Source organism: Myripristis murdjan, chromosome 6 (assembly GCF_902150065.1).
Source record: "Myripristis murdjan chromosome 6, fMyrMur1.1, whole genome shotgun sequence".
In the NCBI taxonomy this organism is placed as follows: Eukaryota; Metazoa; Chordata; class Actinopteri; order Holocentriformes; family Holocentridae; genus Myripristis; species Myripristis murdjan.
Window position 1 is genome coordinate 6899582 of NC_043985.1, and position 25844 is coordinate 6925425.

Genomic DNA, 25844 nt, shown 5'->3' on the forward strand with positions numbered 1-25844 from the left:
CAGAAAAGCACTGTGGGAGCTTCATATCTGTAATAATCAGCCTACAGATGTAAAATGACCTTGAACTATGATTGACAATGGGCTCATTTTTTACTGATCAATTAATAATTTAGTTTGAATTGTGAAAAGTAATGACAAATGTCTATTTCATGTCACAGGCGCCCGGATAAACTCTCACAGCAGCTCAAAATAGATCTCATTGTACGATGATATGAAATGAAGAAAAGCAAACAAATCATACCATTTATGAAGCTGTAATCAGCAAATGTTTGGTATTTCTACTTCTTACATGGCTAAAACATTTACCCTGCTATTAACATTCGAATCATTTCATTTGCTGTTGATCCATGAAACCAAAAAAGAACTGAACCCACCTGCCCAAAGCCCAGAGGGTGCTGCTGTTGCCCCATCAACTTCTGCTGCCGGGGCAGGATGGGGGCGGAAGGGAGGAGGGGGACGGAGGGAGGTGCGCTCGGCTGTCCTGCTACGCTGCAGCGCCCTTTGGACCGGGACCAAGACTCTAAGGCTGGGACAGAGAGGGGAAGACAGAAGTGAGTCAGGCGGCAAGGGACATGACGAGTCTAGATAGGTGGCAGTTTCAGCCTGCGTGATCTGCATGACTGAAAACAGTGAAGCACGGCAATGACTGTCAGGACTTCAAACAACAACCTGAGGGCAAAAAAAACATGCAACACAGAAGAAAGGTGTCAGAAACAGAAGGAGCATACTGTGCTTGAAAATACAGAATCTGAACAGTTCTGTTTGTAAAACTGCATTACGGGTCCATTGCATCTCAAACCAAATTTTACTCTCTGAGGGTAGTGTACCTGACAGCTATCATTACTGCAAAGAACTGCACAGTTGATTTGAGATCCAGTAACAATCACACCTCAGCATTAACTCAGAGGTAACTATGATGAGTGGATGCAAAATTGACTATGTCCAATAAACTAATCAAGCCAAATTTTCTAAGTGACCATTAGAGGCTGATGAAAACTGACATATTTCAAACCCTTGACCTATATGTGTGAAACAGCTTAGCAGAGGCTTAATGTGGTCTCCTGTTCGGCACTAAAACCACTTCATTTGATAGAATTGAACATTTGGGTGGCCACTGTGACCTTTAAGATGATGACTGCGAAATGAGCTATTTATAGGTCCAGTCCAGCACCCTCATCTGTGTGCTGAGCAGAGAATGGCTGAGCAGGCAGGTTAACTAGCAGCAGATGATATGACTGGTCCAAGCCCAGGGTACAAAGCCAAGCAGAGCCACAGACATATGGTGCACATACGGTAACCGAGCTAGCTGAGAGCAGATATTTATAGGCACCGACAATGCCCTTATGTCATTTACTAGGTCAGTTTCCTCTGCTGGTAGTAAGACTAGCAGCAGACTCATTGAGAAAGAACGGGAAAATCTGCACTGAAATAGCTGTTTTTTCTCTTCTGTAACTGGGTTGGGACATAACATAAAAAAATACATGAATTGCAGACATAGTTTGGGGAAAAAACATTTGTGTGAGAAGAAGTCTTCTTCAAACTATTAGCTTTGTTAGTAAAGGTCCTCTAATTTTTAAGTGTGTAATTCTAGAGGACCTTTCATAAATTATCTCCACAATGTACCTCAGATTTCTGACAGTAAATCAACTGAGACCTACACAATCACCCCTCCTGAGAACATGCACATGCTTGATAGGAAATCAAGCATTATTGTAACAATTACCAGCAATCATTATTCTTTGCAGCTATGAATGCTCCATTGGCAATGATACAATATTATAGATTCAGCTAAATAGCTGCCTACTGAACAAAGAGAAAATCCCATCAGGTTGTTCTAATTCTCTGATACTGCTATGTTGCTGGGTGCTTGATGCATTTGTGCAACTGTTAGGCTATATGAACTAGTAGCACGCATGTGTTTTATCCTGCCAGCTGACAACAGTGTAACACATCATGACATTACGAAGATGTAACTAGAACTGGATTGCTGTTGCCAGATGGCGTCAGAGTTTGCCAAAACACACAATGTAATGAGCTTAAATATAATATTCTTCTGACATGAAAAACTACAGATACACCCAGTTATACTAATCCAGACTGAGGAGGGCTGATGACTGCAAGAAACAGCCAAGTTCAATAAAAATGATCAAGAACTAGAGCAAAATAACAGTGTAATCTATCACAGTTAGTTTTCTGGCCAACTGTGTAATCCTGCCTCCAGACATCCCCACCAGGGATCTGACTCAGTGAACACTGCAAAATCACCTTCTACAGATGAAATGTTTGACCTGGGGTTGTAGAGGAAATACAATTTAGCATTTTATAGTCACAGTATAACACTGAAATTTCTACTAAAATCAAGGAATCATTAAACTTCTCTTTCACATTCAATGGCTGGGAATCTCCCCCATAAAGCACAGCACAATGAAACTAAACAATAAAATCCATGAAGTTAGAGAAAGAGAAAGACATAAGAAACCAAACTAGATTGCTGGCACTCAGAAAAAGGCACCTGAGGAGTAAAGTTGGTCCTTAAGACTGATCTACATCACATTTTAAATTCTCTCCACCATGAATAAAAATGGACATTTAGAGAGAATGAAAAAGTGTAACTGAAGTGAGATCAGTGCCTTCAGGCAACTTGTACTGTGTGGCAAGAAGCAGCAAAGAAAAACCTGGACTTTGATCAAACACAAACAGAAATGCATCCACCTTTCCCTCCCCTCAAAGGAATCAACAAGACTGCGTTCAGCCTGTTATTTTCCCTGTACCCTGGCTGATGGAAACCATATATATTTTTCTTGCACTTTCAATATTTTCTTGACTACAAGTAGATGGAAGTTGTTCATGTCAAGATACTGAATGATTGATTTCAGACATTAGAAAGGCAGTCTATAAGTTCCTCTCCTCTGTTGAATTAAAAAAGAAAATCAACAACCCCTCCAACAGGATGTTGCAGTGGTATGAACAGTTTCCTGCCCTCTTCTGAACTGTCAAAATGAAGCAAACATCTGCCTCAGGTTCCAAATAAATAAAATTTAACTAATGGAATCTTACATTAGTATGAAAACAAAAACAACAAAAATAGTTTCAAACTATACATCTATGTGTACTTGGCAAAGGGAAAGTCAAAAAACAAAAATAAAACTTCTCAGACGACACTAACACTGCCTAGTAAGGATGCATCTCTGCAGTATTGGAACAAAGCCGGTTCTCTGCTGTTATCTCTTGATCACCTGTTATAGCCTCTATGACCCACTAGGGGGCGGTAAGTCCCTACTGCTTCCATATGACCTGCAAAGCAGACAGCGCCAAAGCACAGGTGACAGACCACAGAACAAGTGGCGAAATATGGGCACCATTATGGCAAGGTTAATTTTCTGAATGTTAATGCACAATCAACAACAACAACAACAAAAAAACAAATCAGTAAGTAGACTTAGCTAAAAGTACAACCTCTACAAAAAAAGGGAAATAGAAATCTTAACAGACAGTATACTCTCCATTTAAGTTAATGTCTGTGCAAAAACAGATTAAAAACAGCTTGCACTGTATTCTATTATATGTATAAACAAAGGGAAACACATACATGCACAGATAAATAAAAATACCAGGCTGTCCATGTCATAATGGCAAACAGTGACACTGACCAGTTCTCTGGACACACTCCTCTGTCCCCACACTGTTGTTGTTCTGCACTCTCATCGGTGGAACCACCATGGTTCTGACGCCACGGGGGCCCCGGCCCTGGACTGCAGGGGCAGCCAGTGGTGCTACCACGGCAGCCAAGGGTGGGTGGTTGTTGTGGTTACCATTGTCGAGATAATGGTATGGACTGTTGCCACGGGGGGAGGTGGATGTGTCAGATGTGGGGGAGCCCTCCACTGTGTCGCAGCCGCTCTCGTGTCCGTCGTCCTCCGACATGCTAGACAGCCATCAGAGAGCCAACATCAGACTGACAACAACTACCAAAGTTTAAAGGACTGTTTGCATTATTCTGCTTTTTCTGTAGTTTGCCTCAGATAAAAAAGAATGACATGTTTTTTTAATGCACATTTCATATTTCATTCCCGCATATACCATCAGCTGCCTCTAACAGCAAACAGTGCTGAAGCACAACTCTCAGCAAAAACAATGATAAAACAGTCAATATGATCCAAACGATATATGAACAGTTTCTGGGAATTAGGCAAAAATTACTGCCAATTTTTTATACTGGCTATCAGTTTTATTCTGATTACTGCTGTTTTAATAAACTGACAGTTGCCTTGCATCTTCTTCGTTATGACCATTTGCATCACAAAAAGCACTGTTTCTCAACTTTTCTCAACTTTGCAAAGCGCTCCCCTTTGCCTAAAAAGAATAAAGTACAGCACTTTCCCCAGTTGACTGCAATTTAAAAAAAAAAAAAAAAAAAGAAAGAAAAAAAAGCAGCAGTAGGGAAAAGGTATAATACTGTAAGCATGGCCTAATAAGGCAGGCAGAAGCAAAATGAATGACAACCAGCTCAGGTAAACAACACTGCAATAGGATGAAATTACCCGACTAGAGCTCATCTCTTATAACCGTACACTAACTCCCCCCCCCCCCCCCCCCCCCCATACCTGTTAGGTCTCTTGCATGGCGAGAGAGAGGGGCTGGACTGCAGGGAGTTGGAGGCAGAGGAGCTTGTGCTGAGGCTGCTGTCTGGGCTGCTGAGGGAACAAACTCTCTCCATAGACACGCTGGTCTTCCTGCACGCCTCACAAACACACTCCCCTTTAGATCTAGAGACAGGAAAAGAGGTAAGGTCAACAAAAAACAACATAAAACACTCCCACACAAACTCAATTAAGTCAATTAAGACTTTTTTTGCATGCAATAAAAAATGATCATTCCAGCTACATGTAAACCACATCAGCATGTCTTTAACAAATTGTTCTTATAGGCCCTACAATGCACTCCATGTGCATACGTGTGTGTGTCGGAGTATAGGATAGCAAAGGTCCTTGTGCACCTCTAAACACAATTAAGTGACAAAGGTTTCCGCACAATCATTCCTTGTGCTAGTCAAAAAAAGGCAAATTTTGAAAATAACTGCAATCGTCCTTTAACCACATTTTGCAGGTCACACTGACTTCCATTCTTACGTAAGCAAAACTGGCAATGGTCACTAAATTTTTAGGCAACTCTGTCTGTGTAACAACCTGTGTACTCCAGATTTTTTGGGAGGCTTATTGTATAAGTTCGGCTATGGAAAATAGGATTTTTTTTACTCCAAGGAACTACTGCAAATAAACTTAAGACATTCTATTCTGTAATGAATGTGGGAAAAAAACAAATCTGCTCTGGCTAATATCTCTCTCTTTTTTTTTTTTTTGCTAAACATTCTGTGGCATGTTGGGCAAAGAGCACTCTTCTCCCTCGGGCGGCTCAGTGGCTGAGATCTTGCCAACAGTCTCTCTATGGGTTTGAACAGATGAATTTTAATGTCTTCTTGTTCCTATGTGGTGTTACTCACTCTCTCAGATGGCATCTATGTGCATCTTCATCCTGCCCATCTTCCTCTTCATCTGTCGGCTCACTAAGGATGCTGATAACGCTCGGCGCGGGGCTTGGCGTGTCACCCATGATGACCGCTACATCTCGCTGTTGCTGACCGGACACGTCCAGCTGTCTGTTGCTATTGGCCACCGCCTCTTTGAAGCAGCTCACTTCCTCCTCTGCATTATCGTCCTCTTCATCTGTGTGCAGAACATCTCGCTTTCTGGATTCCACCAGAGCGCTCTCCCTCTGAGTTTCCTCCCTTACTGGCAGAGTCTGTGTTACAATGTCGGCCATCTTGGGTGTCCGACACATGGACACATGGATGTTGTTTGGCTGGGACAAGTTCCTTCAGAGAATCACAAGGAACAAAGTTGATAAATCAGGCAACACATAAAATGGCAGAACACTAACTTTAAACATTATCCCATGTGCTCCCTAATTCAGTTACAGCACATCTAGTTCTTTCACTTGATTGGGACTAATCAAACACACCAAATAGCTGAATGACACTAGATCAATTGTACATGATTTTTTGCCATTAGGCATCAATCTTACAGGGAATGCAGCTACCCAAGTCTCAACCAGCATTCAGTTAAAAATCTGGCATCATTCAATATGGATATATAATATCATTTTCAAATAAATAAATACACTATTAGCCACTGTCTATCATAGATTGGTATAGTTTGAATAACTGCTGTTTTCATCAAATTCAGGAGATTTTTAACCTTTGCTGTTCAAAACACCCAGGCCTTTAATGTGTTTTTAGTACACACTATTGGTTTTAGAAAAGACCAGTGCCTATAACTAACTAACCAAATAAATAAAGAAATAAATAACAGTTTTTCTAATGATCTAATGTATGTTACCTCTACAACATGAGATGGCTCCAGAGTCTCACCTATTGTGACTGTGTCTGTTCCGTTTATTGGCCGGCTGGGGCCACACGACATGAGCTACGCCAATGTTGATTGGCTGAGGGGCAGAGAGGCCTGGCATCTGGTTGGTCAGGAGAGGCTGCTGCATCACAGTGTTGTAGTGGCTGCTGTGGGAACGTACTTTCCTATAAAAGGCGTGAAAAAAAGAGTAAATACAGCTTAAATTTTAAGTAGGGTATGCAATGAGGATAGAAACACTGATATGCTACAATAACTTGAATTACCGCCTTGCAGTTACATGCCAAAAATGGCAAAATGCAGTTTATATCCATGTGTGTCCAGACAGAGAGCTTCATCACACAATGCAACAATAATCCCCTGAAGCTAAATAACAGCAAAACCAATGAGCTTATGGTGGACAACCAGAGCAACAGGAGGCCCCCTGTCCGCATTGTGATCTAGGGAGAGATGATCAAATGAAAATGACAGGTTACAGCCGGACTGTAGTCTGTAACTGGTCGATTTATTGGTCGATATGTTCTTGGTCGACCAAAATCTGATTGGTCGATTATTTACCGTGTTAATTTTATCAGGAGTAAAGCACTAAGTGCTAATGGGGGTGTTTTCAGAACAGCCTGTTTCACAGGTAACAGTCTGTCTTCAGAACACCCCCCTTGTTTTCACAATTTTGGATTAGCCCAACACACTGGCGGAGACAGATAGGTAGGCCGTTATGTTCTGAATTGAAGAAAAAATTAGGCCTGGTTTTCTGAATATTTGCTCAATTAAGAACATTTAATGAACATTTAGTCCTCTACCATGTCAAAGACGTCATCAGTGTGGCAGCATTTTACCAAAATAGATGGGAAAAAAGTCGAATCCAAACTTTGCAAACAACAGTTTCTGTATCACAGCTCAACAACCAACATGGCATATCACCTAAAACGGTAAGCTAACATGTCTGCGTTACATTGCTCCGTCAGTTTGGAGTATAAACATATCAGAATTGGCATATATCAAAGTTTTAGTCTAATAATCGTTTTATAACTGCAGGCACACACACCCGCGACGACGGTAGCTTGACATAGTACTATTTTCGGAAATCATAGGCCATGATATCGCGTAGGTGGACATGATGCAACGCTGTCAGAGCCAACCGACTCCAGTGTGTCATTCAGTGCAAAATAATTATGTCAAAAACTATTTAATATACTGCAAATACTAGCTGTTTATGTTTATTTATAATTCATTTAGGCAGACAAGGCTACCAGGTAGGCTACTACCCAGTTAATTAATCTAAAAATAGTAACTTTTTTTTTTTTATTCCCGCCGCCCCCCGATTAGTCGACTTTTGGTCGAAATTTCAGGACTTTAGTCGACAAAGATTCTCTTTGGTTGACAACAGCCCTAGGTTACAGTATTGAATATTGGCCAGAAACGTTCTGGCCAGTGTTTTTTGCAGACAATCACAATGTCACAGTGAAGCCAACCTTTAACTTTTGGATATTAAATGTCATGCCCTCATCATTTTATCCTGTTAGACGTGTGTGAAACTTTGTCCTAATTAGCACAAGAATTCTTGAGTTATGGCTGAAAATATTTTGTGAGGTCACAGTGAACTTTGACCTCTGACCATCAGAGATCTAATCAGCTCATCCATGAGTCCAAATGGACGTTTGTGCCAAACTGAAGAAATTTTAAGAAATTCCCTCAATGAATTCCTGAGATAACGCAGTCACAAGAATGGAACGGACGTATGAACATACGGACAAAACAAACTGCTGTCGGCACAGAGGCATAAAAATGGCCAAATCCACTAGCAATTCATAGCAGGGCCTCAGAAAGCGCCTTCACTGACATTTAGAGAAGTTTGCTGATTTAAAAAAAAGTTTAAGTGTTGATGACTTTCCATGAGTGTGAAAGGAACAAATGAAAAATTTAAGAGTAGAGAGATGTACAGTGGTAATTTTTCAGGCTGACTACACCTATGTTTACTCTAGAAAGTGAATTCAAAAATATCTCCAATCTAATTATAATGTGAAGCATGTAAGAAAGTAAGCTAAATACAAGTTTCTGGTCAGGATTGTTAAATTTAATGACTCAACTGTAAAAGTCCCCATATATTTCTCAATGTTCCAAAAATTTCTTGACCAACGTGAGTCCTACAGCGGGGAATTTCCAGGACTTTGAGTGGGTGACTCACCCCCAGTCGCTGATCCTCTGCGGCCCGGCTGTGGTGTCACTGGTTAGAGAGGAGGGGGGTGGTGGAGGAGGGTGAGAGGGAGGAGGGCCCACTGGAGTCATCTGCTGCCAGGCTGCTGGGACAAGAAGCTGCTGTCCCCGACCAGACCAGGCCTGCTACAGGGACAGAGGAGGAGAATTACGGATGTGTGTTTGATATTCTGCTAATCTCTAGCAAGATTTAGCATCTTGCTCAAGGACACTTTAACAGCATGGCCACAAGGGCATGAACCTGGGGATCTGCCAGCCACTCACTGTGCCAACCTGTTTGTACAGTTTGTGTGTGTTTCTACTCCTGCATCTCAAAATACTGCTCGTCATGAGGATCCAGTACTAGGCCCACAGTCCATCTAGTGCTAAAAAGCAGTTCTTGCCAGCTGTATTTGCATATCCCCTTATACCAGTAAACACAACTTCTGACTTGAGAAACATAACTAACAAGCAACAGCCTCACATTTTGTATGTGAACTAACGGGTGTCCTAACTCTGGACCTACCATGTTTCTGCCAGTGTCTTACCTGTGCTACTACGCCAGGCCTCATCGATAGGGGCTGTATGGGAGGGGCTTGAGTTACCATGGGAACAGAATACTGTGCGGGCTGGTTAAGGTTACCTTAAAACAAAACAAACAAGAAAAAGCTGTCCATTATTAATCACAGAAAACAGAGATTTAGAGTTGTATTTCAATGTAACAGCATCTTTGATATGATTGGATGAGGGAACTACTTCAGAAAAGCCATGCAGGTATTGGATTTGGTACCAAAGAATGTGAAAATGGCGCAATAAAATGAGGCGTTTTGTTTTTTTGTATCTTTGTTGTTGTTTTGTAAAACAAATGCATCTTATTGTAAGCTGAGAGCAGCCAACCCACCTTGCATGGTTGGAGGACAGAGAATGAGAGCAGGTGGGAAAGAGTCACTGCACCCAAACTGGCCGCTTCCAGTCGTCAGCGCTATCCCAGGATGCAACACTGACGGAGCTGACTGGGTCATAGCCTGCAAGAGGAGGGAGGAGGAGGTAAAGGAGGAAGCAGTGGCAGAGAGGACAGAGGAATGAGACAAGTTGTATTTGAGAGAGGAAAACCAAGAGCAGAAAAAGAAAAATGTGTGATAAAAGAGATGAGATGGGTTTCAGAGAAATGAAGTGAATGAGGAAGGAAAAGGACATCATGAAAACAGGAGGAAGATTAGCAACAACTCTTCATCACAATTATTATCACAGACTGGACAGCATACCACTGAGGTTAATATACAATGATGATATGTAATAGCTGCTCCCACCTGAAGATGGCAATGTTAGATGAACGGTTAAAGTTGGCAAAAGTTCCACAGAACTATTACATAACTGATGATTAGATTATAATGCCAGATATATTTATAGATGTTTATTTATATATTATGTGTTTTGGAAAAACCCGGGGTGTCTCCACAGGGTGTCTACACATATGTATTGACATCACTTTTAGACACACTATTCCCCGCTGGCATGCCATTTTACACAGCAAGACTTTGGTGATGTTAGTGGTGCAACAGCTTACAAGAAAAAAAGACAGCAACTTTTCCCCTGCAAAACCATTTTTTTTTAAAGAACAGACTTAAAAAAAAAAAAAATACATTTAATACCCCTACAAAACCCAATACAATGACTGACAATAACAATCTACATTCAGCATCAGTACCAAGTTTGTTCTCTTAAATGTTTTGTGTACATGAAATGGTACCGCGATTTATTTAGCAGAATAAGCCATGATCCAGATACAAAACACACTGATGGCATGCACACGCCTCTCTTACCTGAGTGTGCACTGGTATCTTGCTGTAGGCCAGAGGCAGGCCAGAGGAGGTGGGCGGGGCTACAGGAGGCCTCGAGAACTGAACCGTGTTCTGGTTCATAGCGTCATAAATTGCATTGGAGGGCCGACTGTGGCACATGTCCATGATGTGGAAACACGACTGTACGCTGGAGGAGATCAGAAAAGTTGTGGTTGAGTGAGGAGGAAAAGGTTAAGTCATTCCAACAGTCAACAACCATGTGGAGCACATAGCAAATGTCAAATTTTTTGGTCTATGCCCTTACTGGTTACTGTGTGGATAGTCCAGCAAGTGAGTCATGGTGAGGAACGGGTGGTTGAGGACACTGGAGGGGACGGTCCTCTCCTCAGCATCAATCAGCAGCATGGTCTTCAACAGAGACACAAACTCCCTCCTGTCAGCCTTCTCTGCTTGCATGTCGCTGTTATCAGGACTCAGCACCAGGTTCACCTGTTAGAGGGAGGCAACAAAGTAAAGACAGAGAAAACACTGAAAGAACACTCAGGACAAGAGTTAACGTCCCATTGCACTAAAGCAAAACTGAACTCTGGTAGAGTGTTAGGTTTTGTAGTTAGCTGGGCATTATATGGGCATTAAATCCACATGGTGGCAAAATATCCACATGAGTTACTCCATGCTCCCCCCTGGACTGATAATCCACAATGCTGTATCTCTATCTCTGTATTCACAGCTGCCAAAATAACACTTTTAGCACTAAAAAAAAAAAAAGTGGATTATGCCAATATAAAAAACAAAAAGTCCTAGTACCTACTTTTTGAAAAAACTAAATATCTGTATTATTAGTAATAGTAGTATTAGTAATATCATTATTATTATTATTTTCTCTTTTTGAATTCGAAAGCAGATCTGGCAGGTAGCATCTATAGGAAACTTCTGTATAGTAACCTTGTGCCAGTGAGAAATGACTTGATAGTTTCACAAACAATTGTAATTACACAGGGAAAAAAGGGTACTGGGGCTTGTTTTTTTTTATATTGGCTTATTCTGCATTGCTCTCGTTAATTTATTTATTCATTTACTGGAAGTGAATGGAGACAAAGAAATACTGTAACGTGGATTAGCAGCCAGGAAGAGCATGAAAAAATTAAGAAGGATATTTCTCCACCATGTGAACTCACATTGTTTTAATAACGTTCTGCAAGAGCTACGTACAGCTATTGAATCATCTGTGGTTTCCAATGAACATCAAAACAAGTTTCTCCAACACTATTTTGTGAGGATGCCATCGCTGCATCCTGGGCTTAGCACCGCCCAGGTTGCCTGTGACTGGTTTAGAGAAATAATCACAGGCAAGAGCATTTTTTTCCCCTATAGCAGAATGATAATGGGCTCAGCCAGACCTTTCTCTAGAGCTGGCACTGTGCTAAGATAGGTGTGGCTGTACCACACCACATCCAGCTAATTGCACAACCCAACAAAGTTCAGCTGTGTTTTAATGACAATGGGAAGGCCTGAGTTTGCTGGCGGATTTAAGCATTTTTTGTGCACAGATGCATATTTCAGGATAACCATTAAGTAGCAGGATAGCAGGGGCCAAGTTTGTCATTTCAACCTCACCTCTGAAATCAGATTCTGAATAGATTTTAAGAGGCCACATTACTGTAGCTGGTTGCAATCTATGTCCACATTACTTTTTCCTTAACCTCTGTACAGTGCTTGTCTATACTATGCTGCCTTCAGACAGCATAGTGAACGGGACTTGAGTTCAACCTCCATATTTGGGTTTAAAAAACCAACTGCAATGTGAGCAGAATTCAATTGCTGCATGACCAGACATGACCAGTTAATCAGTTCTGATGTGATAAAATTAGTTGCATTGAAGGCAAGTGGCTGGACTCACGTGTGCTATGTCGTCCAGACAGCTGAAGATGTACTTTCTGGCCTCTTTGGATTTGAGTCCAGTCTCCTTCTCATGCTCCTCTGTTGACTGGTTGGAGAATAGGAATATTTAGAGTGAGACAATCCACTGTGTACACAGGTGCGCTATTTAATTTGGTAACACAGCAACTCTGGAAATGTATAAGTCATATGTAACAGTCTGCATTTGTGTTTAAGTGTAGAGAGAGAGCAATCATGTGATTATGCTGTTTGCAGATTTAATTTAGGTTGATCTTTGAGACTGAGAGTGCAGTTAAGTTCGACACCCTCAGATAGGGAACCACATGCAGAGACAAAGGTGATGTGCAAGTTGATTTAAAATTCATTTAGAGCTAGTATGGCAGGTTGTCTAAACAAATACAGCTATCATGTCCCAGTTCTCTCCTCAGGGTGTGCTGGTTTCGTCTAATTTGAGTGTGTGGAAAACTGCTTCCTCTTGGGAATGCACCACCACCTCATACTAAAAAGGCTTTTATTTCAGCTACTGGGACTTCTGCTGAAATTTAAAATGTGGGGAAAAATGTCCTGCAAGGTTTCAAATCGAGACATCAATCCTGGCCAGCACTCACTGTTTGCATGTCTCTCTGTCTCTACAGAAACCCTGGCCCAGTACAATATATTACAGATTGTTGAAGAAAAGTGGTTGCCTGGTAGATGTTAACTATCTTCCAAGTGCAGGTCTTATGTATGTTAATGTTTATCTAATTTTTGTTTGGGTACCTTTAGTCTCCAGGAGGCATAGGGAGAGTCAGACTCTTTGCAGAAGAAACGAGAGGTCTTGGTCCCCTTATTGAGCATCTGCTCACCAGGCAGGCCCTGAGTCTGAGAGATGTACCGAATCTGAGCAGAGAGGGACACATGGAGAAAGACGGGGGATGAGGAGACAAGAGACAAAGGGAGAAAGGAGAGGCACAGCAAGTGAAAAGCAAGAGATGAAGGTGAAAAGGGAATTTGGAGAGGAAGGGAGGCAGATAGTGGGACAGTGAAAGAAGAGAAGGAAAATGGGTAGAGAGCCATGGAGGAAAGAGGGGGAGGTGGTGAGGGAAAACAAGGTTAAGGGTTAAATACTTATTCATTACAATCACTTAGCTAGAAATAATAATGGCATCTGAATGCATTTTGACTGATTTTTCTCAAGTTATTATGAACAGAATCCTAAATGTTTATTTATGTTTTTCAATAAGACAGACAATGTTGTGTGCTACATTCAGTGTTTATATTTGATCATTTTCATGCCAAAAAGAGGTTGAAAGAGTCTCTGAAATAGCCTTCAGACCATCATGGGACTGTAAGCGTCTCCATTAAAACCCTAGAAGTGCTCCTTACAGAAAGCTGACCTACCACACATGCTCAATGGCAGAGGACAACCTAATATTTATTAATGGAGAAAACATGAACTAGATAATACATGACATTTATTTAAAGGCCAAGGGTCTGACCCTAGCCTGCACAGCTGCATGCAGACAACTTTCAAAATAGAGCATGAGGCAAAGACATGCACTCAGCTGTGAAATCTACGAAACTGTGTTATCCTCTGTCACTTGGGTTTTGGGCAGCAATCAGTCATGTTTATCCATTACAATGATCTGTATCCCTGCACTTCAACCTTTTGCAGTGTGCCAAACCTGCATAGTGAAAACTCTTGATGGGCAGAAGGCAAATGCAGCATACAGCTCACACACACAGGTATAAACACACTGTGGTCTAACACTGATCTGAACAGGCTATTAATAGTCAGACATTTAATGACCTAAGAGGACTTCAAACTGCTAATGTAGACACTGAGGAAAGGCGCTTTGGACCGACTATCCACCCCTGCAAGAGGAGGTAAAATTTATTTTTTTAACCTTTTAAAATGTCTTTTAATGATTTTCTGTGAACTGGTATTGGTTTTTTTTTTGCACAACTTACTTCTTCCTAGAGATTTCTTAACACTACACATTTCTAAAACCTAGTTCCTACATCCAGAACCACTAGGATTCTGGTACAGTAACTATAGGCTAAGAGAGTGTTAACAAATATGGAGCTACTGAAGATTTCACAACATATAATCAAATCCCTCCATTTTCACTTATGAATTCTTGACTGAAACAGCCCCCTTATAATGTTCTGCTTGTGTGGCTAACAAAGTTTTCAACATTCATAAACCACAGAACTGACAATTGGTTGTGTAAAGGAAACGTTTACCCGGGGACTATTTTCCCCGGCGTAGAGACCGTATCACTCTGCCCAATTTCCAGTCATCAAAACACAACAGTGCTGCTGCTTTTGGGAAAACTAATGTGGAGGACTTTATTACAGTGATGGAATACTTGTGTGAAGAAAGTCTGAAGTCTCTGAACGTTCATTTTCCTATCGTAGTGGAATGAATGTAAACCAATGACTGGATAAAAAGATATTAGAGTTCTAAAATATGACTGTTATGAGTTATTTGAGCTATATATGAGTGTACTGAAAAACAGCATCTCCAGTGAGTTTATGTTTTGCTGTCTTCATGGTACAACAAATCTCAGGATGCAAAAAAGACTATTTCAGTAGATATTAACTATGGACTATGGCTGTAACTTCTCTTGAAACACAACCTATTTTGTCAAAATATCTTAGTTTATAGTACAGTTTTCTTCCAAGTCAGCTCATGGTGACACCTACCTGGCTTGCATATATCCCACTCTATGAGAAACTAAAACCCAATGCAATGGTTTATTACAGCCTTGTGGCTGGTTGACAGTATAACTTTCACAGGAAGCTAATGGAGGGCATGCTGCCAATGTGTATTTACCACTGAACAAGACCCAGCCGCCCTTTATGATCAACAAATCCATAATGCTGGAAAGAGGAAATAAGTAGCACATCCAATCTGTCATGTCACACATTCACACTATTTCTGAATAAATCAGAAGGAATAGAATAGAACAGAATAAATCTTTATTGTCCACCAAGGTGGAAATTTGTCCTTGTCTCACCAATACATAAGAGACCACTAAGAAACAATGCCATACAAACATGCAGCGATGCATATAAACAGTAAAGACTCCATAAAACCAAGTACTCAAGGTCTAAGATCTGCCAACTGACACCAACACAGCTCAACCTTCTCAGGAGGTTGAGCTGTTGTGAACATTTCCTGAGAACATAATCTGTGTTATCAGGGAAGCTCAACTGACAGGCAAGGGCTGTTCCAAGATATTCAAAAGTTTCAACAGATTTGACAAATTGGCCATTGAGTAAAACTGGCTCTGTTGTCAGGCCTTGCTTTGTACAAATAACCAGCTCCTTTGTTTTAGACACATTGAGTTCTAGTTGGCTATTATTAAGCCAAGCTTCAAGGGCCTTGATGTGGGCAAGATAGGAGGCCTCAGCAGAGGGATCAGTTTCCTGTAACAGGCCAACTAAGCCCATGTCATCCGCATATTTAATCAATTTAAAATTGCAGTCATTAAGAACAAATTCATCTGTAAATAGAGAAAAGAGCAAAGGTGACAGAGCACTACCTTGTGGGCAGCCTGTGCTTATTGTAGACAGGCCTGATAGTATCATTAACACATACCCTATGAGGGCGGCATGAAAGAAAGTCTCTGATCTAAAGAATCAGGCCCTCATCAACATTAAGATCAGCCAGCCTTTCCAGGACAATATGTAACTTTATAGAATTAAAAACTGCGCTGAAATCTACAAATAGGACCCTAGCCTATCCTTTAGGAAGTCTAAGCTGCTTTGAGACTGAATCTAGAAGATTCAGCACAGCATCATCAGTGCCTCTGTCGCTCTTATAGGCGAACTGGAGTGGATCTAACACACGGGCCACTGTGGTGGTCAGGAGGACAACCAGGACTCTCTCCATTGTTTTGCACAGTATGGAGGTGATAGCAACTGGCCAGAAATCTTTGGGCTTGCTTGCCCTCGGCTTTTTTGGTATAGGCCTTATTATTGAGAGTTTCCAAGGTTTGGTCACTCCTGAGACTAGCAGGGAATTAAACAGCCTTGAGAAGACTCATTTTAGTTGAGGAGCACAATCTTTAAGCAGATGGACTTTCAGGCCATCTGGGCCTGTGGCTTTATTCGGCTTCAGTTTAATAAGACTTTTAGCAACAGCATCCTCTCTGATAACTATTGGTGATCCTATAGGGAGATAACAAATATCATCACATTAAAGATTGTCATCCACAGTATCAAATCTACTGAAGAATCGGTTCAAACTCATCTACAAATCTTTGACTGTTGCTTTCCAGACTACCACCTTTTTTTTTAAACAAATTTTGCCCATTTAAGTATTTAGATCCACCAAAGCTTGTTTTATGTTACCACTAAAATATTTGCACTCTATTCTGTTTTTATACTCATTTTTTGCCTTAAAAATCCTTTCTCTCAATTTCCTCCTTTTTTTTTCTCTCCTGCATTAATTCCATATTGCCCGAGCAAAAAGACACCTTCCTTTCATTGAGACAGGTTTTTTACTGTTTACAAACCCAGTGTTTATTATTTGGGAATATTTTCAGGCTTTGTTTTAGACACACAGTCCTCACAAAATTTGCTGAATGATGTGATAGTGTCTGTGAGTTCATCCCAATCCTGGCAAGATTCAAAGAAAATGTCCCAATCTGTGTCATCAAAGCAGTCCCTGAGTTGTTCTTTACCTTTATCAGACCACACCTGTATTTGCTTCACAACTGGTTTTCGTTCTTTTGACCATGGCCTTATATTTAGACAAGAGATGAATTACATTATTTATGGTCAGATTTTCCGAGTGGTGGTCCACATACCATTTTTTTAGCCTTGGGGATATTGCCATAGCACTGATCAAGGGTCCGATTTAAACGTGTGGGACAATTGATGTATTGCTGAACGGTAGCCAGATGGTCAGACAAATTACAGGAGTTAATGTCCCTGAGAACAAAGACGGGCTGGTTTGCAGAGCGAGCGAGTGCATTATTATAACTCTCCGCTATTCTCTCCCCTGCTGCTTTGTCATTCGCTCAGGGCACATAAACAAGAATAACAGTGATCTGGCCGAACTCTCGCGGAAGATAAAAGGGTCTAAAAGATACAGTTAGTATCTCATAGTCCGATGTGCACACTTGCTCTGCTATGCGGTATCGTGTGGCCCAGCTGTTATCCACAAAGAAACCCAGCCCTCCTCACGCCAGTACCTCACACCTCCCCTGGAGCCTCACTTTTTCCTTTCTTTCTTCCTCCTGTCCAGCCATTTAACAGGCCTTCGTCTTTCCACACAGTCCGCAGGTAGAGTGACTGATGGAGCTCCACTAGTTGGGCGAAGTGAGAGCAAGTGCTCTCAGGTGTAGGTGAGGAAGTCTTGTCGGCCTGTCAGGCAGCTCCCAGGCACCAACACCAATAGGCAAAATAGTGTCCATGATGAAGCGATTTTCATTATGACAGTAAAGTGCAGAGTGCAATAATATTTTCGACAGGTGACATCCACATCAGATGGAGGAACTACTCAAACTACTCAAAAATAAATAAATAAATAAAAATATATTAAAAATGAGCCTAAAAACACAGACAGACAAACAGTGGCCACGGGTCAATGGCTGGCCACGCCCCCTGAAGCCAAAATTCATTGTGAACTGTGTGTTGAAGAAGAGCGAGTGACTTTCCATTACTAAACCAGAGTGCTTCCATAACGTACAAAATTTATTCCTTCTGTGTTTGTTAATTTGTATGGTTTTCAACTGAGAAACTGTCTAAAGGGGTAAACAGTGTGGTTCCCAGTAGAGCTGGAAACCACACTGTTTATTCCTGTGAACTAACCCATTTGTAAAATCCCCTGATACTACCTGACTTCGCCTGACAATTTGTAAGATTTTCTGACTTGTCCTGTCTCAGATTTCCATGGTATTCCAGACGTTTCATGACCAAGGGGGAAACTTGTGTTGATGAGTTTCATACTGTGTGTGTGTGTGTGTGTGTGTATGCGTGTATGCGTGAACTGCACTGAACAAACAGTGGGCAGAGGGCACTGGACTGAGAACTTGCTGATGGTGCAGTGCGCGCTCACCACAGAGAGCGAGAGAGAGGGAGAGAGAGAGAGTGTGGTGAGTGTGTGAGTGTGTGTACGCACGTGTACATGTCTACCATCAGGCTTACGTTTATAAATACATTTTGCTGTGCAGAGTGGAACTGCAGTGAGCCTTGGCATGGCACAGCATGCTTTTCGGGGCTCAGTGTGCTTGTGTGTGTGTGTGTGTGTGTGTGTGTGTGTGTGTGTGTGTGTGTCCTGGCATAGCCCTGGGTACATCAAAGCTGTGAGTGGTCAGCTAAGCACTATCAAACACCTGATGACTGTTCGAACCGATAGTTATTGCTAGAGGCAAAGAAGATGCTATAACAAAAAAAAAAAAAAAAAAAAAACAGCAATGCACAGACAAAAAATATGGTGTGACCAAACAAAAAGTCTTTAGCTCTGCCACAAGACAGTAATGTACACGAGTGGTAGGCAGGCATCAATGGCAGTAAAAAGCCCATTAAAAACACCCTGTGTCAAAACAGGCCTGTTTAGTTGGATCTATCTAGATGCCCCTATGGCCTCATCATCAAAATGTCAGCTTTTCCCACGTAATAAATGTCACGCAGCCAAACACCAGAGTAACCAAGTTTCTTTTACTAATTTCCTCTTTTCACTAACTTTAAAAAAAAAAATGATTTATATCTTCTCAGAGTCATCTATAGCCAAAAACGGGAAATCTTGTGCTTGTCTGTGAATGTGGACTGGGCCTTTTCCCATGCTCCCTCTCCCTCACTGAGGGACTCCTTTCAGAGTCCCAGTTGTGCAGTTTAGACAGCATTCTCCTGTGGGAAAATAATCACACATCGCCAGGAACAATTTCCTGTTTCACTCAAGCCTAGATTAGCTTTAGGTGGATTTCATGGTGGATTTGTTGAGACTTCAGTCATACAGTATCGAGAGAGAGCACCCATGGAGTAACAACAAATAAAGGTTTAACCATATAATGAACTTATTGTTGCGTCACTGCTATTGAGCAAACAAAGACTCAAGAATTTAAAGTATTAAAGAATTTTTGTTTCGTCAACATATAAAGACTTGATGTTCCTTTCACTTCGCCTATTTTGTCTTGCTTCCTCTGTCTTTTGGTCTGCCCGTTCCTCCCTTGGTGTGTGCGTGTCAGACACAGTAACCTCAGGTTCTTTTTGTAGTTCTGTGTGGTGTGTTACCTGATCGTACTCCTGCGCTCCAGGGTAGAGGGGCCAGCCCAAGAAAAGCTCAGCTATCACGCAGCCCAGTGACCACATGTCTATGGCCTCACAGAATGGCAGGCCCAAAATAATCTCTGGAGCCCTGTACAGAGAGAGGAGAGAGAGGTTAGTGGTGGGAGCCAGTCAAGACGTATAATCAAAAACCATGGACACACAGCCCAGGGACAGCCCGTCTTCAGATTCTCAGACTGGCAGCGCTACGACATCTACAGCTTAGAGTGGATGGACTGGGCTGGAGAAAGAGACAAACAGAAAACATGGCAAGCAGTGCAAGACACACAGATTTTACAGAACAACTGGATTAATGGGATGTCATATGAGAGTAATATTTGAAGTGACCTGGCCTCTTGAGGTAACTAGGATGCATGAGTTTGCCACACATTTTACTTAACTTATATTAGGTTAAGGTTTCAAGCTTTATATTCTTCTATTATTAAACTACTTAATTATGTTGCATTTGAAGAATATTATGTTGTAAAACAATGGTCTCATCAAATAACTCCAGCTTTAACTGAGCTGTAATCACAGCTCAACATATTATTCAGAGATCCAAGACTTACAACCACATCACACCCATATGCTGTGAATGCAGTGTTGCAGTTGTTTGGGGTAACACAGTGAACTCTTCCAATGAATGGACTTTGCTGCTTATGCAATCCTAATGGGACTTGTAATCTTGCAGTTTTAGTATGAGACATCATTTAAAAACAATGGGCTATTAGACCTGGACACGGCACTGTGGGGCTAAGCAACAGTGCTGCAAATAGTAACCACTGCTGTGACAACCACAGGGGAAATAACTGTTGCCAGGCAACAACCAGATGCAAGGCCATAATGTCACTGCATTACAGGGTGATAAACCAGGCCATCGCTCACCATCATGCTACGCATGTTTGTGTATCTACGTGTGTGTCCACGCAAATGCAGAGAGCAAATCCATCACGGTCCCAGCAAAAGCCAGGTTTTCTGTCTTCTCTAGACTGGAGGAGGAAATTACAATTTGCTATTTCCTGTTGCTTCTCAAAGAGGAGGAAGTGGAGTTATGTAATGCCAGAAAGAGCGCTGAGGGAGACGACCTCTAATGTCTACAGTTCAGGATCAGAGAACAATTCTGCAAAGCTGGGACTGAGACACACTGATTATGGTTTCCACTGTTTTTTAGGAGACTTAAGTGGTACTGTCACCAGAGGTTTGCTCAAACCAAGAGAGGGACTCAAGACTTCAGACTACTTAAGACACAAACTAGACTAACTTTTCAGCAAGGAAAAGAGGAAATTAAAGCACAATTGTCTGGTGATTTGAAAGATTAAATTACATTATATTTTGCAGTAGAATAGAGAAAATGAAGAGGGGGGAAAAAAATCAACATGGTGGGCCATCAAACTGTTTGACAGGCAGGGAAAACACTGACAAAAAAAAATAAAAAGCACAACACATTCAGTCAGGTCTGAGAAGTTAGACAGTGCTCCTTTAAAAAAAAACACTTTCACTTCTGCATCAAACACACTGAATAGACCAACACTCAAGATAACTAAAACCAAAGTTATCAGACAAGATCATGCAAACCTAAATACTCTGCTGCATCTAAGAAAGAGGGAAGAGAGATGGGGTGGATTCGGTACACGCTGTATTTCTGCATCACAGCTGTGGTTTGTGGTGTTACTAAATGTTTAAGGCACAGACAAGACCTGAGATGGAAGAAAACAGTTTCAAACCAAGGCTAGGTAAGGTTAGTTAGGGCCATGCTGTATGTAGTAGATGGGGGTGATGGGAGAGAGAAGAGGGTAGAAAATGTTGGCTATATCCTATATAAATTCTATCTATTACTGTAATATATGATGTGACTTGCAAAACTAAACCAATAAATATATTGGGAAAAACTGAGGCCATTGTTTGTAAAATAAATAAATAAATAAATAAATAATAACAATTAAACACACACACACACACACTGGTCTCCTCATCATTCTCGATAAAATACTCTCAAAAAACCATAGGAAACATTATGTTGCTAAAACTTTTCCAACAAAAATCACTCTATGGAAAACTGAGAAAGATATGCCAAAAGGCAAAAGACTGAGAGAAGAAAAGAAATTCTGTTGTTGCGTTGGGACAACACAACAAACTGCATGTATATACATGTGTATGTGTATATCTACAGTGCATTCAGAAAGTATTCAGACCCCCTTCACCTTTTTCACTGATGCTACAGTCATTTAAATTCATTTTTTTTCTCTCATTCATCTACACTCAATACCCCATAATGACAAAGTGAATAACAGAATTTAAGAATTTTTTGCAAATTTATTAAAAAGGAAAAACTGAAATATCACACTGACATCAGACCCTTTACTCAGGACTTAGCTGAAGCACCTTTGGCAGCAATTACAGCCTCGATAGACTGATAGACTGATATACTGATAGACTGATAGACAGACAGACATACAGACAGGCAGACAGACAGATATGCATGCACACAAACAAACACAGACACACATACTTCAATTAAACTTATACTTGAATGTTACCCGCTAACCCTAATCCCCCTGTGAAGGGGAAAATAAACATCCTCACTTTAAAAACAAGCTTCAGGGCCACATTAGCCTATAGGCCTATAGCAAAAATACACACACACACACACACACACAAAATCAAGGGACAAAGTTTGAAGGGGATACTAAAAAATAAACTGACATGTGCTGTGGCTCCCCGTTATACAAGCAGTCATAAAATGGTCACACCTTTCCAGAAACAGCCCATCACATAACAGAGAGAGAGAGAGAGAGACACACACACACACACACACACACACACACACACAGGTCTATGGTGGCCAGACCAGTTTCTAGAATTTAGCAAATTATTCACACATCAACAGGCACCATTACAGCAAGGCAAAGCCCTGCAGATAGTATGGCAACTCACTGCTGCTGTGTTAAGAGATAGGAAATATGGCTATGGATACAGACACTTCAGGCAGGCGTGTGTGTGTGTGTGTGTGTGTGTGTGTGTGAGATTCCGGTGTTGGCTATGCAAACCCTGTGCTTTAACACCTGTAGTCAAAGCTGATCCGTGACAATCACATATTAAACACAACACACTGCCAATGCCAAGGCTTTAAGTGTCAAGACAGGAGATCAGGTTCCCGACAAGCTTGACGTGTGTACGTGTGTGTGTGTGTGTGTGTGTGTGTGTGTGTACAGCAACCACAACAATACAGATTGAAAATCAAGGATATGTAATCCCCTGAGACACTGCTAGGATACCAAATGGTTTAGAGGACACAGGGGTGTGCCGTTGCTTTGAGTAATAATTTCAAAAACGCCTGTTTGGGTTGTGCTGTGTGAAGCCAGGAGCAAAGTCAGTTCTTGGGAACATAAACTGAGGCAAGTTTCCCTGTATTCATGGCTGCTTTGATTACTAGTCTGATGCATGCTGAAGAACAAAACAAATAAATAAATAAAACAAAGCAAAACCAACAAACAAAAAACCTAAGACAATAGGCCTGCAAAACACCTCAAGTGAAGGACAGCTGTGATTCAGGGAAAATGGCTGGAGGACTTGGAGGCAGGGCAGGAACCAAAAGCTTTTATATGTAAATTAAAAATAAGAAAAAGGAAGCATGAACTCCAAATGAGAGACATCGGGATCAAGTAGGTAAAAAAGTCCCACTATGCAGGCAAAGGAAAATTCTACTTTTTGACCGTCTCTCCCAAAGCCAGAAACTAAACAAGCAAGACTAATCTCTGATGTCACTGAAACGTAAATAACAGAGCACTTACGTGAACAGAGTCCAGCTCTGGGAGGGCTTCACTTGACTTACAAGGAAAAAGTCCTCACAATTCTTGTGTTCAACATTGCTGCATAGATGGCAATAAATTACCACACATGCAGAAAGCTTTGCCCACTAAGTTTTCATTTTGCAGCAATTAGGAGAAGAATATACTTTGAGGGTAAATCTTCATTTTTAAGATTTTGTCCCTTTTCATTTTTCTGTCATTTGTTTCTATCTATCTAATACAACTCTCCATTCCACTATACCTCACAGATCTTACAGTAGTTAATATTGCAATTCTGACTCTTTTTCAATTAGCCGCGACACCTTGACCACAACTTACTTGGCAATGCAAGGCTTCAATGTCTTTTGATGACATCATGAATTTCCATTCTGTCTTGGCACAGGGAGTCAAGACAAAGGGAATAGCATGAAAATTAAGGTTGGATCATTTAAAAGCTGTTCCTGCACTAGAGCTGAACAATTCATTACAAATGATCAAAATCATAATATGGCCAACTGCAATATCCAAATCGCAGGAGCTGCAGTTTTTCGATAAAGTTAAAATATATGAAAAAAGCATTGCTGCAAATAGTATTATGGTGCTACAGAGATGCCCTGGCCTACAAATCATATTCGGCAGAGTACAGACACAAGAAAACATGTCTGTTTGGTAAAGACTACTGGTGAAAAAAATGTGTATAGTCAAGAGCACAGAAGAGGAGAAAGGAAAGGCGGGTATGGTATTCCTTTGCAAAATTTTATAAAAATGATCTCCAACAAACAATACTAATCACATTCCGAATTAAGCTAGGGAATCTAGAATTCAATAAAATGAATAAACTTCCACAACCAAATGTTAAACATACAAAAATGATAAAGAAAGACAAAAGGTTAGTCTACAGGACACAGAGGCACAACATGAGGCAGAACAAAGGATGGCAAGTGAGGAAAGGGGAAACTCACAACACACACACACACACACACACACACACACACACAAAGATAACCGTGTGGGAGCATGTGTTATTCATGATGTGTGTGAGCCCTGGAAGTAGTTACAAACTCCCCGGTCAGACAAGACATGGATACTGACCAGCTGAAAAGGGTCAGAGGGTTCAGCCTGGGCACTGCTATAAACCCCCAACAGACTATTAAAGACAAAATCCATCCACACATACTGGCTGCATTTTTTTCTCCCTTCCTTCAATTCAACTTGCAGTTTGCACTGTCATGTCATTTGTTAGTTTTGTTAGAGGAGTTACAGAAATGGAGTGCAGCTCTCCACATTTTTGCATCACGAAATATCGCACCGTGGCACATTGTTAGTCTTTTTTGAAACCTGACAACTCATTTCGAATGCTGAGATTATCTCCATCATGACAGGGTCAGTAAAGGTGACCGATATTTAGATGCTCTTGACAGCAGGTCCTGATAAGTAGACAACTTTGCTGATAAGTAGACAACTTTGCTGTTCACAAGGAAACCTCGCCTACCAAAAACAAATATTTAACCAAAGGTGCACAACGTGTACTAGTGCTAGGCAACCAAGTGTCAGTGTAAGAGCACACCTCTGTGTCAAAGTAATCGCACCTAGACGGAAGGGGCCTAAAACAACCTGCCCAAATCTGAAAGCATGCTAAGATGATAGCTCTCTTTCCTTTCACCTGATCTGCTAAGCTGAATTATTCACATAGTCCCAGTGCTCCATTTTCACTGTGAGAGGTGGTTTTACGTCACCAGCCCCCGCAGGACACAACAGTCACCTCACCAAGGCTTGCTGTGTCATGGCTACCATGGCAACAATGCACTAGAGCATGACAAGCATTGAATAGCTTCTGCCAGAGCCTTCTATCGACAAGAGGTATACCTATGAAATCAGCAAAACTCAACAGTCCCATTTCCTCCTGATAATGTGCTCCATATAAGCATGATAAACAATTTCTGTTCTAGTTCCAAAGAGTTTTGGCTAGACCTGGCTGACAAGAAATTGACCTAAAAGAACTAACAACTGGGTGGCTGGAGGCTAAGGAAACATCCAGAGTGAGCTGTGCTGTATGGCACTTTGGACTCCGTTTACTTTGCTGTGAACATAGTCAAACAAGGTTCATGACTGGGCAATGACAAATTGCTTATCATAAATGAAAATGAATAACGCAAGATAATCTACATGGGAAATGGAATACAAGAGGCAGCGCATTACACGTGAGAAAGTATATTAAAAAAGACCTGAATTAAAATTCCCCCTTAAGCCACTCAGTAGGTGTTTTCTTCCTCAAGAAATTTCCAAAGTATGCGATATATTTTGAAGCTGTTGTTTGCTTGAGGCTTCTGAACCACTTCCAAAGTGTGTTTTCTTTGCTGATGGTTAATGAATGGATTACATCAGCCTCATTTTTGGCCCCTGAAGGTCGTCTTGTGGTGTTTGTGTCTTTAAACCTTCATTCAGCTTTGCATCAAACCCACAACGCTGGCACAGCCCCT

General features: G+C 41.2%; 1 protein-coding gene across 2 annotated transcripts in view; it reads right to left on the bottom strand.

Annotated features, from left to right (window-relative positions):
* hipk3a (homeodomain interacting protein kinase 3a) overlaps positions 1-25844 on the bottom strand; it is a 41583-nt gene that overhangs the window by 4845 nt on the left and 10894 nt on the right. Inside the window, exons 5-17 of one of the 2 annotated variants that reach the window (XM_030053120.1) lie at positions 19544-19667; positions 13076-13195; positions 12318-12404; positions 10722-10906; positions 10439-10604; positions 9517-9640; positions 9164-9258; positions 8608-8759; positions 6428-6589; positions 5501-5872; positions 4605-4766; positions 3651-3925; positions 375-526 (exon numbers count right to left, since the gene is read on the bottom strand). In XM_030053120.1, coding sequence (XP_029908980.1) covers positions 375-526; positions 3651-3925; positions 4605-4766; positions 5501-5872; positions 6428-6589; positions 8608-8759; positions 9164-9258; positions 9517-9640; positions 10439-10604; positions 10722-10906; positions 12318-12404; positions 13076-13195; positions 19544-19667 — 2176 coding nt within the window. Of the gene's footprint in view, positions 1-374; positions 527-3650; positions 3926-4604; positions 4767-5500; positions 5873-6427; positions 6590-8607; positions 8763-9163; positions 9259-9516; positions 9641-10438; positions 10605-10721; positions 10907-12317; positions 12405-13075; positions 13196-19543; positions 19668-25844 lie in introns of both variants that reach the window. The other variant, XM_030053119.1, reaches the window with a different exon arrangement.